The 17,656-nt window shown below is 50.2% G+C and overlaps 1 protein-coding gene across 1 annotated transcript; it reads right to left on the reverse strand.

Moving 5' to 3' along the window:
• Window positions 1-2,378: 2,378 nt before the first annotated feature.
• On the reverse strand, window positions 2,379-3,554 carry LOC136524242 (uncharacterized). Its single transcript, XM_066517686.1, has one exon. The coding sequence runs from the start codon at window positions 3,552-3,554 to the stop codon at window positions 2,379-2,381; it is 1,176 nt and encodes a 391-aa protein (XP_066373783.1).
• Between the last annotated feature and the right edge of the window lie 14,102 nt (window positions 3,555-17,656).

The following is a 17,656-nucleotide window of genomic DNA, read 5'->3' on the forward strand; positions in this document are numbered from 1 at the left end:
GAGGAGATAGCATAGAGAAAGGTAGGAGAAGCTAGTATTTTTAGCTTCATCTAGAGATATGTGCATGTGAGAGGAGCTGAAAAACAACTTTTAAGAAGAAGCTGTTTTATTCAGACTTAAAAACAGTTTTACGAAGGTAGAGTAGAAGCTCCACCAAATACACCCTTAGTTTCAATGTGTTCGTAATAAAATAATATTATTTGAATTTAAACAAGATCGAATTTGGAATGGGCTATGAAAGCAATAGGGGTGATACATGGTAAATCGTCTAGTGGCACTGTACCCACGCGAACTGAGCCTAGTTTAGTGGGTTAGGTTCCTTGTGGTAGAATCTATTCACCTAGGTTCAAGTCCTCGACTTGGCACGGGTGTTCGTATTTTTCTGGATTTATTCTAGGATTTAACGACATTGTGCTTTTAGTGGTAGACGATATTCCCGTCGACAACGAGGCGCCTGTGGTGACTTCGTCAATCTCGAAATCTGCCGGCGCAGTTTTACGGAGGTGCTCATAGAGGTATGGTTTACGTGCGTACGTTCACATGGATGAATGTGCGTACGTTGTGAGCGTCTGTGTCTATACTGTGTAATTCGAAAAAAAAATGAGTGGTTGCCGTATAATCCGGTGTGTCTATGTGGAACTTGGTTGATCATTCAGTGAGGCCAAGTCCTTAGCCGCAACAAACCCAAAGTTGTGTGTTGTATGATCCGATGGTGACACCTCGGCGGATCATTTGGTGAAGCCCAACTTGATTTAGTGAAAAGTTGGCTAGATTACTACAGTGTACCGTAGGATCCGATGGTTAGGTTGTGTTTAGTTCACGAATTTTGGGAATTTGGCTACTGTAGCACTTTCATTTTTATTTGGCAATTAGTGTTCAATAATGGACTAATTAGGTTCAAAACGTTCGTCTCACGATTTTCAACCAAACTGTGTAATTAGTTTTTTTTCGTCTACATTTAATGCTCCATGCACGTATCGCAAGATTCGATGTAATGGCTACTGTAACATTTTTTGAGAATTTTTTTGGAACTAAACAAGGCCTTACTTTGTGACTCCTGAGCGTATCGTTTGGTGGGGTCAAACTTGAGTTTGTGACAAGTTGGCGAAGTCTCCGTACTGCATCATGTGATGCGGTGACTATGGCACTCCAGCATATCATCTAGTGGGAAATATTTTATATATTCCCTGCTAGCAAATGGAGAAAAAGCATATCAGCAGCAACATATGTCCCGATAAAGGCAGTGGAGGTAAGCGGCTTATTCCGACGGCTAGCAGGCCCTCCATCCTCTATATAAGTTCAGCTCCTCTATTTCAATGGCACAACGCGATAAATTTTGGATCGTGCCAGCGTGGAACAAACGCAAGCGCTATGTTGTGCCTAGGATCTTAGCATGATTGGCTACATGTCACCATATGTATCTTGGACCATGCTTGGACCAACATGGCATAAAAGAACCCATCTATTGGTATTTGCCTTCTATAGATCTATCGTAGCAATGGTCATCCTTGAAAACACGAAATATACCTTCCGTTCATTGTATCGTAGCAACTTGTTAGTTTTATAAGAACAAATAAATGCTAGCAAATTAGACATTATTGTCTACAACATCCTCTAGAATAGTCTGAAGCACCCGATCAAGTCTCGGTATGATGAAAACTATGCAGGGTACGATTGGTTGGTTGCATATATGCGAGCTAGGCTCACGGGATTCAAGTCAGATGATTAGTTGGTTGTATGGCTCCACGGGCCTAGTTCTGTTCACGCAAAAAACTCTCTTAGCCTAGCTCTCGAGACACAGGGATTTTAGGTGTTTCATCAAAGCCTGGCTCGCCAGATGCGAACAGTTACTAGGTAAGGACATTACTAGCATATTTTAAGTGATATTAATGTACTTCAAACAATATTAAGCATGAGTAAGATAAGTTAAGAGCAATAAAAATGGTTGCATATAACAAATACTACCGTGATTGTGTTTACTTGCCTAATTTCTCGTGCAAGCAACCAAACATCATCTTAGCTCGACCCTCGTGCAAGCAACCAAACATCATCTCAGCTCCACCAGGCTAACTAGATGCAAGCAACGAAACATGCTAGTATTGTATTTTGGGTCACGGTTGTTGGCGACGGTCATCGGAGACAGGCCTCGACTCTTGAGAAACATTGAGGCTCTTATTCACCCCTCTCCTCTCGTAAGAGTTTCAGTCTGTTTTCACTTTTCAATCTGTGTACTGTAATGTCCTCAGTTTCAATTGGTTCGTCCTCAACGTTGGCAGTTCATTCTTTGTACACTATACATATATGAATTCCTCACATTTCAAGTCTCCGCGCTAAGAAAAATAGTATATATTAGATTAAGGCTCAACCCAAGCAGGGAACTACGCGCTCTGCGCCTCCAAGAACGCGTGGAACTCCGCCCTGGCCATCGCCAGACGCGGCGTCATGCACGGCGACGATGGGCACGACGCCGCCGCATCCGCCACCACCGCCGTCGAGAACCTCACGTGCCTCTGCGACGACGTCGACGGCCTGGCCGAGTCGATGAGCCGCGACGACGCCGAGTTCTTCAGGATTCCCCTCGTCGCCGCGGGCGGTTCGCCGTCGAACACGAACGCCATCTTGACCGGCGCCTCCGCGTCGTCGTCCGCGCAGCTGGTCTTGGCCACCTCCGTCGCGTGGCAGTCGACGGCGTCCACGGGCGGCGGTGGCGGAGGAGGAGGAGGAGGGCTCCACGACCCGCACTCGAACCTCTCCAGCGACGCCACCCGCGACGCGCTGCTGCAGCGAGGCCTCAAGCCCGACTGCTGCCGCCTCTGCATGCTCGACGACACGGCCGTGCCCGCGGTTGTGGTGCCGGCGGCGAAGGCGGCCGCGGGCTTCCTCTTGGAGAAGCCCGGGAAGAGCATGCACAGAGCGCCGCACGTGAAGCCGTCCTCCGCGGCGGCGAGCGTCTTGGGCTGGACCGGCTCCGGCTCCTCCTCGTCGTCGTGCGGCGCCATGGTCCTGCCCTCGGCGCGGGACGCGGACCTCGACAGCGTGGACGGCGCGGGCGCGGCGACGAGCCGGGCGAGCGCGGCCGAGTGCTGGCGGGCGAGGGAGCGTAGCGCGGACGCGGAGGTCGGGCTGTGGGTGGCAGGCTGCTGCTCCCACTTGCCGCCACCAGCACCTGGACGAGCGCCGGCGTGCACCGGGGAGGAGGCCGCCGAGCACGGCAGGCTGGCGCCGACGAACGTGGGCCGACGGAGAGGCGGCAGGATCGGGGACGACTGCACCACCACCTCCGTGAGCACGGAGGGCGCTGAGAGCGGCGAGTCCTCATCGGCCACCATGCCCAGGCGGCGCAGCGACGCGGGGTCCACGGGGATCTGATGTTCCTTCACCGTGGATGGCGACGCTGGCGGGGCCGGGCTCGGGCTCTTGCCGCCGCGGTCCGCCGGCGCGGAGCCTTCTGCTCCTTCCTGTGGCGTCTCCTCCGCCACTGGTCGCGCTTCGCTCATGGCGTAGGGCTCCGCCGCCGCCGCTGTGGCTGCTTCATCCCCCTCACGGGACTGCATCGCCGTGTACCACAACGACATGTATGGACTTGTATTGGCGGATTGGTGCATGAGCTGACGAAAAACTGATCGTGCGCGCGGGCTGCTTAAAACAAATGGCGGTTTGACAATTTACATGGACGGTGGTGGTGCGTAGTGGGGAGCATGAAAGGAGAAAGGCATCACGACGTGGTACGTGATCGTCATGTACATGTTGTACTCCTAGTATTGGCGCCTTAGTGCTTCACCATAACACTATGATAAAAATGAAAAAAATACAATAAAAACTTTAGTCGAGTATGATAATCAAACGACGTTCAGAGTCAGACACTTCTTAAAAGAACAGCAGCAGCAAGACTCCCGGGCTGCTTTGCGTTGAGAATTCATATATAACTAGCGTGAGCCCCCACGCGTGGGAAGGAGGGCGGAAAAAAAAAGAGGAAAAATATAACGGGTGTGTACTGTTCCATAACGGGTGTGAACTGTTTCGTACCGGTTTATACTGTTCTGTATTGGGTTGGTACTGTTCTTTTATCGGGTGGTACTGTTCCTTATTGGCACTGTTCATCGCGGAGCTGGAACCCGGTGCTTCTTATCTACAGTGATCTGAGTCTAGGAGCATCGGATGAACAGTAAATCACTGACAAATTTAAAGTTCTTACTGGCGTGGGAAGGAGGGCGGAAAAAGGGGGGAAAAGATGTAACGGGTGTGTACTGTTTCATAACGGACGCGTACTGTTCTGTATCGGGTTTGTACTATTCTGTATCGGGTTGGTACTGTTCTTTATCGGGTGATACTGTCTCTTATCGGGTTGAGCACTGTTTATCGTGGATCTGGCACCCGGTACTGCTGATCTGCAGTGATCTGAGTCTTGGGGAGCGTCGGATGAACAGTGATTGCAGACAAATTTAAAGTTCTTATATATAGATATAGATACTAGCAAAAACCAAAATAAAATACTTAATGTAGAAATTTTCGAGTTAAAATAGATCTCAATTGACGCTTTTAGAGTTCAGGCGATCGCCACCACATAAGGACATACCCAATGCCTGAAAGAAACATAAGGACATACCCAATGCCTGAAAGAACGGTCATGTTTCTCCAATCTTATGTGAATCACTTCTTTTGTAGCAACACACAAGAAGCACCCACATTGGTAATAAAAAGTTATCATCATAGATAAAAAAAAACATTTGGTAATAAAAGGTGTTATCCTTGTTATGCCCAACTAAGCTCAATTGTTCAAATTATCGTAAATTTGACGAACTTTATAGAAAAAATTGTTTACATATAACATCTATCATATCAATATGAAAAAATATTTTCTAGTAGTACAAACTTGGTGTCATAAATATCGACGCTCTTTTTTATAAAGTTGATCAAACTTAAAATAGTTTGACGTACGACGACTCGAAAAATTAATTTAATTTGGGACAAAACACAAAAGGAGTAGTTGGGTACCTTCTTAATTAATATGGAGTTGTTAGAGTCCGGACGCTCGCACCCTGCTGCACCCCCGTGTAATGTGCCCGCCCACCCGCCTACCGTGCTTCACATGGGGGCCCACGCCGCTTCATTTCCCATGCATGCACTCATGTCGATCTGCCGCTCGCGCCCCCTCCGCTCCCACACGCATGCACGGGAGCCAGCTGTTGCAAGCATGTGGTTGCTGTAGGTGGGTCCCACTACAACATGTGCAATACCAGATGAAACATTTGTAACATATGTCTAAAACTAGATGAAACATTTGGGGCATACACTTGAAACACCATTGCAACATGTCCAACATCCCGATCTACTTTTGGAACATCCAGATGCAACATTTGCAACATACAAAGAAGACAGATGAAACATTTGAACATATGCGTCTGAAACACTTGCAAAAGAACACTTGAAAAGCCATTGCAAACATACGTAACATCCAGATAAAACACTCGCAACATATGTGTGCAACATATGCAACATGTAAATAAACACACTTGCAACATACGTTAGAAAAACAGATTAAACATTGGGGATAGACGCTTGCAACATACGTGTACAACCATTGCAACATCTGCAACATCCCAATCTACTTTTGGAACATCCGTATAAAACACTTGCAACATATCTCTAAAAGATTTGAAATATTTGAATTATACACTTGCAACATGCATGGTATCCCAGTGCGACCTCCTCCGCCGTCTGCATCGGGGCGCAGCCGTAGTAGGAGGCGAGGTCGGAGGGCTTCCGCACTAGGGCCTGACACTTCTCCTTGCGCTGGCGGCGCCTGTCGACGTCGTCGGGTGGGGCAGGCAGCGGAGAAGGAGCAACAGCAGGAGCACCGGGGTGGGCATGTGGAACAGCGACAGGAGCAACAGGGCGGGCGCGCGGAGCAGGAGCAGCGCTAGGAGTGGCGAGGCGAGCACGCGGAAGAGGAGTAGGAGCAGCTGGTGTGGGATGGCAAAGCAGGAGCTGGAGCCGAGGCGACCATGGTGTGGGGATGGGAAACGCCACGGCAGATGCGAATGGGAAAAATCTCTCTTTTTTTGATAAACCGTGTATGCTGTGACGAGGGGAGCAGGCCTGTGAGCCGGTCCGTAGGTTCAGCTGGTGCGTCCGGACAGACAGACGTGGGACGGACATCCGCGGTGGAGCATTACCGTAATTGATAACCTATATCCTACCAGAATTATGAGGAAGCATGGTTATACAATGTTAGAGGAATGTGAAGTGGAACTACCCAATCCAACATGAGTTCTTAACAAACTCAGAATTCAAAGAATAATTGGTAACGCTATGTTTAATGAGATACTAACTAGCAATTACCAAATTTTCTTTTCTAGTTTGCTTATTGGCTTTTGACTACACTATCCATCAGGCCCACCACCGAGCAGCATTCAGTCGTGAACCGTGACCATGAGCACTACACCGCGCCCTTCGTGTCGTTGCAACATCAAGTCACGATCCTTCAAGGGTTACTGCACTACTAGATGAAGATATAACACGTAGTGATACTATCAATGAATATAAAGTGAGCTTATTCCTTTGTTTATATTACGATATCAGTAAAAAATTGTTGCTATTTAATGTTGATATTTTCATGGTCTTCTTACGCTAGGGAGGTGTCGACAGAATATCGTAGGCAGTCCTTCGAGGGGTATTCCACGAAGGTAGATTGATCGGCAGAGAAGCATGTGATCAAGAACAAGAAGGCAACAGAGACACACGAGTTAGACAGGTTCAGGCTGTCAGTATGACGTAATACCCTACTCCTATGGTCTGTTAGTTTGTATTAGCTATCGTATGATATTGTGTGGGTTTGGAGGGGGTCCCTGCCCGCCTTATATAATCCGAGGGGCAGGGTTACAAGTCTGTTAGATCTGAGAGATAACCGGAAAGTAATAACAGATTACAGAAATCTTGGGATCATACATATCCTAGCAGATCTCGTACTATCTTTAGGATATCTTTCCGGTGTCTTGCGGGAGGCGCCGAGCAGATTCGTGCCCCACAAGGCTTCGTCTTGTGGGCTAGGCCGCCCCTAGGGGCGTAGCCCATGTGGTCTGCCGTGGGTATCCGGGGTTGTACCCCCACAGCTAGTCCCCGAGCGCCTTGTACCCGTTGTGCAACACCGTCTTGAGCTTATCCGAGCAGGTGCGAACAAAGCCAATCAGTTAAACTCATGGTCCGACCACCGTGATGAGTTGCCAAGCAGTTGTGAGTAGTTATCGAGCAGCGTGAACCATAGTCGAGCAGCATGAACCATAGCCTAGCAGCGTGAACCATAGCCGAGCAATATAACCCAAGTACGGCTTGCCATAAGGATGTAAGGAGCTCAAGTTCAGAGTTAAAAATTTCTTCACAGTGGACCAAGTGTGCCCATTTAGAGTCCGACCACGAGAAAAGGAGATAATCTTCTTCAGCTTCAAGAGGCGCGGAGTCTTCCAGAATAAAACAAACACATTCACCACGAGGTGAAGTGTGCTCACTTAGTCCCCGAGCCTGACAGTAGATGATGTAGTCATGTGACGCCAGGGTCCAAAGTAGAAGAAAAATAGAAGACCAGCCGAGCAGGCAGCCAGTCCCCGAGCGTAACCCCGAAATAAGAAAAAGCATATTCACCGCAAGGTGAAGTGTGCCCACTTAGTCCTCGAGCCTGATAGTAGGTGACGTAGTCACGTGGTGCTAGGGTTAGAAAGTAGAAGACCAGCCGAGCAGGCAGCCAATCCCCAGGCGTAGCCTCAAGATGAGAACAAGCACATTCACCGCAAGGTGAAGTGTGCCCACTTAGTACCCGAGACTGATAGTAGGTAACGTAGTCACGTGGTGCCAGGGTCAGAAACATCAATCAACTTGGAGAAAATAGAATCATAGAGAAAACACCGGAGCAATGGCTGTACAGTAGTGATTACTGAACCGTAACGGTTGTCGGAGATGTCGGCGAATATTTGGCGAGCCATAACAAAATATGGAGATAAATCAGCAATACGGGTCGGGGCTACACGAAGGCCCAGGTAACGGCCCACCTTTAGTTGCGGGGAATTTGGAGGAACGCAAATCACGGGAACGGTTTTCCAAAAACCCTCGAATGCGAAGAGGTGGGGGGAGTGCTTTATAACTACGCCGCCGCACCCCACGCTCATACCTTTGCCCATTTGCCATTTCGTCTTCCTCCTCCGCCATCGCATTTCTAGATTCACATCCACATGCACATCCGCCACTAATCTCAAACTAGATCTGAGAAATGGCGCCCGAGAAGGGAGCTGTGAAGCCGAAGAAGGCGGCCGCCGGAGCCAGCCGCGATGAGGATGGGTGCCGTCAAAGATGGGGAAGGCGGAGCTCAACAGGATGGTGGCAGCGGGCGTTCTTCCAGACCGCGTCACCGCCGGATGGTGGCCAGCCAGCGATGAGCCCTTCCCGATGCCTAACACTGATGAAGCTGTAGTCTTTGAGGATTATTTCTGGCGTGGGTTGGGGTTCCCTATTCATCCTTTCCTGTGGGATCTATTGCAGTTCTGAACGATTAGTCTGTGCAATCTCCACCCAAACACCATATTACATATCTCAATTTTTATCCATTTCTATGAGACGTATCTGGCGGTTCTACCGCACTTCAACCTCTTCAGACACCTGTTTTGGTTGAAGAAGAAGGGCGGTGGTGGTTCCAAGGTGGTCGGCGGTGTATATTTGCAGCTTCGGGATGGGATGACCAGCGAGTACATTAATGTACCACTAGACACTTCTCTGAAAGGGTAGAACTCTAAGTGGTTCTACATGAAGCAGAGCCACCCTACAATCCGCTGCGACATCCACCACATCCCGGAGAGCCAGAAGAGCTAGTTGGAGAAACCGAACAGCGCTGACTTGGAGCAGGTGAGGGAGTTCCTCGACTTAATTAAAGGCATGGAGATTAATGGCGAACTGGTGGCGGCAAGCTTCATAGTGCACCGCGTCTAGCCCTGCAAGGAGAGGGCTCACCCGGGCTTTGACTTCAGGGGAGATGACAATGGGACCCGGGAGAGGACGGAGCGACTGACGAGGAAAGATGTGCAAGAGCGAGCCGTAGAGCTATTCACTCCCAACGCCTCGTTTAGCATGTCAAGGCAAACGAGGGCCTTCAACTATATAAATCCGCCTCCTCATGTAACCATCTCGATTGTTTTGCTCATGTTGCTTTGTATCCATGATTGTTGCCGAGCAATGAACCGATTCACTTATGCAAAGATCCATTCATAGGAAAGAGCGATGTACTTCTTGGGCGTCCCGAGGAGCGATTGGCCGAAGGGTGTAGATTCCCGGCCACCACCATAGCCTGAGGAGGAAACCATCAATGTCTCGACGGAGAGTCCATCCCCAGTGTCGGAGAAAATCTAGGGGAAGAGGGCAGCGGTTGACGAGCTAGCCCAGAAGAAGAGGAAGACGGCGGCCACCGCTCCCCTCAAACCGCGTGGCATCTCGCTTGGTGGCGACCAGACCACTCAAACGCGAAGGACCGTGGTGTTCCAGTGGTCAGATGATGATGAAATTTCGATGGCTCATCCACCGAGCACTGAAGCACCTCCACACAGCACGCGCATGGAGGAACAAGCAAAGAGAAGCGAAGAAGTCCCCGAGCAGCGGGCGAGGGGAGTCCCCGTGCAGTAGGCGATGGGAGGCCCCGAGCAGTAGGCGGAGGAAGTCCTAGAGCGGCGGCAGGAGCAGAGGACGATGGTGGAGGAGGCGGGACCTCCACCCTGAAGCACGGGAGTCGACCCCACGGCAGCGCCTAGGGGCTTGAGTACGAAGCGCTGGTTCAAGAAATTGTACCAATAGACCAAGCCGTAAGTATCCTTGCGTTGGAATTACTTTAATGTCGTTCCTTAGCTTATTTGTCGCTTGGCGAACTGATCTGATGTAGTGTGAAACATGTGGAGGATCTAACCCCGCCGGTCTAGACTGTCGAACAACCGAGGGCTGACCTCGGGGTGGAGGTAACGCTGGCGGCTCCCATCCCAGAGTCCCTAAGGGCTCGACAGCCGGAGGAGGAGTCAACCGCCGGTACTGGTGGACTTGGTGATGACGAACGGGTGGCATTGACAACGGACAAGTCGGCGGCAGTGCCCAAGGCAACAGCGGGAACCATCGGGTCTTTGGGAGTAGAGGCTGGAGTTGCTGGCGATACACCGGAGTCTGGGGCGGCGAAGCCGGTGGTGCCCGAGGAGCAAATGGTGCCCCCTAAGGTGTCATAGGGCATGGTCGGACCCGCTGTCCGGCCACAGAGCCCCCTGGTGGTGCCTCGAGCTACGGCAGAAGAGGATGAGGTGGAAGAGATCAAGCGTGCTGAACCTCGACCTCAATCTGTCTGAATCCTCTACAAGCATGGCGACAAGGTTGTGGTTATCGAGGAGGAAGACACCACCAGGGAGATGAGGAGATTGAAGACCACCCTTGCCGGAGTGGTGAAACAAATCGAGGTCAGTACTACATCTAGAATGCTCGTCTATGACGTTGGAGATCAGAGTTCATCATTATCGTTGTGCATTTGCAGGGGATAACTCGGGCTGCCAAGTAGTGGCACCAATTGATAAAGAGGATAGAGCCCCTCACCGACGAGAATGAAAAACTTAGAGAGGTGATGAACCTAATGGAGAGAAACAACCAGAGGGCCCGGCGTGAGCGAGACCTTACTGAGTCCAACGTGTGGGACCTAGAATACCAGAAGGGGGTCCTGTCCGAATAGCTGGCAGCTGCGTCCGAGCAACTGCAGTGCCAGTTCGAAGAGTTGGCGAGTGCCTCCATGCAACTGGAACAGAAATCTGAGCACCTCAGAAGTGTATCTGAGTAGAAAGCAGGTACGGTATATCGACGAATATGCTTTGTGTTGCTGAACAGCCATATTTTTGGTGATGACTGTTATGCTTATAGTGCAAGATGCAGAGCTCGGCCAGCTATGCTAGGCCCTCAAACAAATCCAAGAGGAGAAGGCGAAGGAGACAGGGCGAGCAGACAAACTGGTCGAGGAGCTAAACGGTGAGTACTCCCTGGTCGGAATTACTGCTGAAGTAGTTTCCTTGCTTGATGGAACTTTGTAATGCTTGCAAACTACCATCGGAGGGTCAAGGCACAGTTCGATGTGCTAGAGAAGGACGCCTGGACCCAGAGGGACAAGTTTGACGCCATAGTTGCCGAAGTCAAACTAGTGCTCGACTACGTCGACCTCAAGGTGGCTCCTCAGCTCAACGGCAGGTCGCCATGCCCGGACATCATCATCGAAAGGTGCAAGACGGCGTGGGAAAGCTTCAAGAGCTTCAACTGCGACACCGTTGTTACGTCATTACTCATGCCCTTACAGTGGTTTGGTTCCACTATCAATCCATTGACCTTTAGGCGATAGGGGCTGGATTCGCTGAAGGGATGGGCGAGGCGAAGACCCAATAGCTGGAGGATGAGGTGGAGAACGCGGCGAAAAAGCTGGCCGACGACATCGACCTGTTTGGTGAGATGAATGGTGATGGCGAAGCTTGGTGATCTGCTCAGAGATTATCATCTGTAACATATGGACAGTGTAGTTAGAACATGTGAAAGCGCAAAAAACATTTATGTCTGTGTATAAATGATATAAGGTGCATGTGTATGCAGTTTACTGGTATTTCGGTGAAAAAATCTTTGTAGTTTTGACCATAATGTAATTATATGTAGTATAAGTAGCATCCAAGCAGTTAGTTCATTGTTGAACTCCTTGGCCTTAGCTAGCCCATAGTCCATAACGTGGAGCGCGGAGCCCGTGCACGTGTAGGAGGAACAGGCGTCACCAAGGAACCATAGCCGACCACCCATAACGCAGAGCACGGAGCCCGTAGCACGTGTAGGGAGAGATCAGAGACTGAGCCTTCTCCATAGAGCACAGAGCGGAACGTGTGCTGCTCAGTGGTTGGCGAAATAACTTGGAGGTAAATGTAGTATAAGTGGCGTCCGAGCAATTAGTTCTTTACTGAGCTCTCGGCCTTAGCTAGCACATAGTCCATAACGTCGAGCGCGAAGCCCATAGACGTGTAGGAGGAATAGGCGTGACCAAGGAACTGCAGCCGACCACCCATAATGCAGAGCGTGGAGCCCATAGCATGTGTAGGGAGAGATTGGAGACTAGATCTTTTCCGTAGAGAACAAAATAGAACGTATACTGCTGGCTGATCAGCGAAATATCTTAGAGATTTGGAGACAAATCTTCAGCAATTTGGAGAAAAATGTTTTGGTAAAATACATTGGTGATTTGGAGAAAACGTGTTCGGTGATTGAGAGAAAACGTGTTCGGCGATTTGGAGAATACATGTTCGGCGTTTTGGTGAATACGTGTTCGGTGAAAACGTTGGAGACTTGGAGACACATGGGTAGCGCAGTTATGACGATTTTGTATTGGAGTTAGACATGGAGTAGCTGAAAGCTCGGTGACTGTAAGTGGAGATTAAACCATAATGGAGAAATAATGGAGACAAATTATGGAGACCAAAACTTTATTCATCATAAAGTGGAGAGTACATATCTAGAACGTTTCAAGGATAGAAACGTATAAGGTGCTTGATGTGCCATGAATTGGGAACATCGATTCCGTCTAAGTCACATAGGCGATAAGACCCTGGTCGAGTAACCTCTTTGACGTCGTAAGGCCCTTCCCATGGGGAGGAGAGCTTGTGCATCCCTTTGGTTTTTTGTTTTCTGTGGAGAACGAGGTCACCGACTGTAAATGAATGACCTTTGATGTTACGGTTGTAGTACCTCCGCAAGCCTTCTAGATATTTGGCTATGCAGACATAAGGTGATTAGGCGTTCTTCCTCAACCCTGTCGACATCCTCTATCCGAACAGCTGCGGCTTGCTCTTCATCATAATTTTCCACCCTAGGTGCTCAGAAGGCAATATCCACTGGTAGTATGGCTTCTGAGCTGTAAACCAAAAAATATGGAGACACACCGGTGCTACGACTAGCTTGAGTGCGCAGTCCCTAGACTACAGTAGGTAGCTCCTTGAGCCATCTGCCTGGATGCTTTTCTTCTTTCTAACATAGCCTCTTTTTGAGGGCATCAAGGATCATGCCGTTTGCCCGTTTGACCTAGCCGTTGGCTCTAGGGTGGACAACGGAGACGTACTTGATGGAGATGCACCGGTGTTCGCAGAAGTCCCAAAAGTGATGGCCAGTAAATGTAGTTCTAAGGTCGGTGATGATGCTGTTCGGGAGACCGAATCTATGGATGATATCTTCAAAGAGCTCGACTGCTTTCTTTGCAGTAGCCAAGACGAGCGATTTATACTGATCCACTTGGAGAACTTGTCGATGGCGATGTATAAGTACCAAAAACCACCTGGCACTGACTTAAAAGGCCCAATCATATCCAGTCCCCAGCATACGAAGGGCTAGGAAGCTGGGATGGTCTGCAGCTCTTGTGCTGGCACATATATTTGCTTGGCGAAAAATTGGCATCCTTCACAACATCAGACGAGGTCTTCTGCGTCAGAGATGGCCGTGGGCCAGTAGAAACCAGCTTGGAAAGCTTTGCCGACCAGTGTTCTTGAGGCTACGTGGTTGCCACAGGAACCAGAGTGAATTTTGAGAAGTAGCTTCATTCCGTCTTCTTGGGTGATGCACTTTTGCAGTATCCCTTCCTTAACACTTTTTCTCATCAAGTTGTCGTCCACCAGCACATAATGCTTGCTTTGACGGATTAGGCATTTGATTTTAGTCTTATTGGTGGGTACTTCGGTGCTGGAGAGATACTTTATGAACTGTTCCCTCCAATCGGTGGCCGGCAAAGGTACCATAAGAACCAGCTGCTCGGAGGGGGGAACTTCCTGAATTTCCTTATCTTCCTTAATGGATGGCGCTAGAAGATCTTGAACGAAGACCCCCAATGGAATCATGGCGCGAGAGGAGCCTAACTTGGATAAGTGGTTAGCGAGCTGATTTTGATCGCACACCACGTGGTGGTACTCGATACCGTAGAATTTCCCTTCAAGCTTCCTGACTTCGGCGCAATATGCATCCATCTTCTCACTGGAGTAGGACCAATCTTTGTTGAGCTAGTTGATGACCAGCACGAAGTCCCCGTATACCATGAGGCATTTGACGCCGAGCTCAACGGTTATACGGAGTCCATGGAGACATCTTCATATTCGGTGGCGTTGTTGGAGGCCAGAAAGTGTATCCGGAGAATGTATCGGAGCTTATCCTTGGTCGGCGTAAGGAACAGAATGCCCACACCAGCACCATTGATGTTAAGGGCGCCGTCGAAGTACATCACCTAGTGCTCAGGGCAGGTTGCGGCGATGGGCTCTTGGATCTTGGTCCACTCATCGATGAAATCAGCAAGCGCCTGAGACTTGATGGTGGGCTTGCTTCTGAATTCAATGGAGTAAGTGCCAAGCTCAATTGCCCACTTGATGATACGGCCGTTGGCCTCTTTGTTGTGGAGGATGTCCCCTAGAGGGAACTCGGTGACCACGACGATCTTATAATACTCAAAGTAGTGGCGGAGCTTGCGTGACGTAATCAGAACGGCGTATAGTAGCTTCTGGACCTGAGCATAACGGGTCTTAGGCTCGTTAAGAACCTCGCTAATGAAATATACCAGATGTTGCACCTTATAGGCATGCCCGACCTCCTCGCATTCGACCACAATGGCTGTGCTGACGACACGAGAAGTAGCGGCGATGTAGATCAGGAGAGTTTTGTCTAGCCATGGCGCCGTCATGATCGGAGGCTTTATTAAGAACAACTTGAGCTGCTCGAAGGCTGTGTTTGCCTCCTCCGACCAGGAAAAGCACTCGGAGGCCTTGAGGAGTTTGAAGAACGGTAGCCCTTTTTTGCCGAGGCGCGATATGAAGCGACTTAAAGCAGCTATGCAGCCTGTAAGCTTCTGTATATCCTTGACACATGTTGGCCATTTCTTGTTGGTGATGGCAGAGACCTTGTTTAGATTAGGCTCAATGCCTTGTATGCTGACAATGTAGCCCAGGAGTATACCGGATGGAACTCTAAAGATGCACTTTGAAGGGTTCAGCTTCCATCGGTACCTTTTAAGGTTGGTGAACGTTTCTTCGAGGTCGGCGATAAGATCATTAACGGTCTTGGACTTAACAACCACATCATCGATGTAAGCTTCGACGTTACGGCCGATCTGTTGATCGAGGCACATCTGGATAGCCCTTTGACAAGTTGCCCCGGTGTTTTTGAGTCCAAAGGACATGATGGTGTAGCAGTACGCACCAAAGGGCGTGATGAACGATGTCTTGATCTGGTCTTCTTCCTTGAGGGAGATCTAGTGATAGCCGAAGTAACAGTCAAGGAAGGAGAGCAGTTCGCAGCCAGCGGTAGAGTCTACAACCTCGTCTATCCAAGGCAGACCGAAGGAGTCTTTAGGGCAGTGTTTGTTAAGATCAGTGTAATCAACGCACATTCTCTGTTCTTTATTCTTTTTCGGACAAGAATAGGGTTTCCTAACCACTCAGGATGATACACTTCTTTTATGAATCCGGCAGCTAAGAGCCATTTTATTTCTACCCTAATAGCCTCCTTCTTGTCTGGCGCGAATCGGCGGAGTTTCTGCTTGATCGGTTTGGCGGTCGGTGAGACATTCAAGGAGTGCTCGATCTTCTCCCGTGGTACCCCCGACATGTCTGTAGGTTTCTAAGCAAACACATCGACGTTGGCATGTAGGAAGGAGATGAGCGTGCTTTTCTATTTGGGGTCAAGGTGAGCCCCAATCTTCACAGTCTTGGAGGGGTCGTTGAGGCCGAGGCCGACCTCCTTGATTTCCTTGGACTTGGCGGAGGCACGAGGAGGCTCTAGCTCTGGGATCTCCATGTCGTCGGCGGGCACCGTCTTGGCTTCGGTGACCACGCTAACCATCTGGATGGAGAGGTCAGTGGCTTCGGTGAGGGTGAGACTCTTTGTCTTGCAGGCATAGGCGATGGAGAGGTTGGCCTATAGGGCCAGGACTCCTGCAGGCGAGGGCATCTTCAGCACCAGATACGCTTAGTGCGGTACAACCATGAACATGGCTAGAGCTGGCCGACCAAGTATGGCGTGGTAGGCAGTGTTGAAGTCGACGACGTAGAAGTTGATGTGCTCGACGCGATAGTTGCTTGCCATGCCAAACTGTACTAGTAGGGTGATCTCTCCAAGTGGTTTGGAGGCCCTGCCAAGTACCACACCCCAAAAGGAAGAGTCAGAGGGTGTGAGATCTGCTAATCCGAGGCCCAATTCTTTTAGGGCTCCGATGAAGAGGAGATTCAGAGCGCTCCCACCGTCGACGAGCACTTTTCTGAAAAGCACCTTCTAGACGGTTGCATCGAGGATGAGGGGGAAACGCTCTATGTAGGGAATGTCCACCCACTGGTCGGCCCCTCTAAAGGTGATGGGGACCTCAGACCATGGGCGATAGCTGGGGTTGACGGTGGCGTCTTCTGTAGTGACGGCGAGCACCTACCGTGCGGCGAGCTTCCATTCTCTTCTGCTCTTGATGGAGGAGAGCCCCCCAAAGATGGTGGCGACCACCTTTTTGTGGTCCTAGAAGGCATTGTTATTGCCCCCAGGTGGTTGGCGCCCCCTGGCTCTATCGTTGGTGTTGTCGTCCAGCTTTTTGTCCTGGAACTCCTTAGCCAGGATGAGGCATTTCTTCATCTTATGTTTGGTGTTCTTATGGAGAGGGCACGGACCGTCGGGGATCTTGTATTGCTCATCATAGTTGCACTTGGCCCGAGGTTCATTGACGGTGGCGATGATGTGGTCTAGTCAGTGGCGGCGATTTTAGCCAGACTTGGGTCCTTTAGGCCAATCATGGCCGCTGTCACGACGGTAACTGTGGTCGTCGTAGCAGCGGTCGTTGTGGCGTCGGTCGTTAGGGCGGTCGTCGTAGTGGCATGTTGGGCGATGAGTACCCACATCCTCATTGAAGCGCACCTTGGCTTCCTCGGTGTCAACGTACTGGTTGATGGTCGTGATCATCTCACCCATCCCTGTGGGTGGCTTGCAGTTGAACTTGGAGAGAAGCTCGCGGTGGTGGAGTCCTCGGATGAAGACAGTGATGACCTCAACTTCTGTGATGTTGGGAAGAGAGTTCCTCATCTTGGAAAAGCATCGGATGTAGCTACAGAGGAGCTCGAACGGCTTCTAGTTGATGCGGTTCAGATCGTGCTTGGTGCCCGGCCGAGTATATGTAGCCATGTAATTGTCGATGAAGACTTTTTTCAGCTCTTCCCAGGATCCGATGGAGTCTAGGGCAAGGCTTGTAAACCAGCTCATGGCGGCCATCATGAGCATGACGGGAAGATAGTTCGCCATGACACTGGTGTCTCCTTCGGTGGCGCGGATAGCAGTGGCGTAAGCCTATAGCCACTGTGTTGGGTTCATCCTTCCTTCATAGGGCTTGACCCTAGTGATTTTGAAACCATGGGGCCACCGAAGTGTTTGGAGCGCCCTCATGAATGCTGGGGGCCCCTTGGGGTTGTCGGCGCCATCATTTGTAGCGTTGCCATCGGTGAGCGGCTCGAGAGTTGAGTCCAGGTTATCGTACTCTTGCTCGTACTCCTGATGGCGGCGAACTTCTTCTTCATGGCGACCGAAGCGGCGTTTGTCGATACATCATCGTGCATCTCGGAGATTGTTGAGG

The sequence above is a fragment of the Miscanthus floridulus genome, chromosome 18 (assembly GCF_019320115.1).
Source record: "Miscanthus floridulus cultivar M001 chromosome 18, ASM1932011v1, whole genome shotgun sequence".
NCBI classification, from domain to species: domain Eukaryota; kingdom Viridiplantae; phylum Streptophyta; class Magnoliopsida; order Poales; family Poaceae; genus Miscanthus; species Miscanthus floridulus.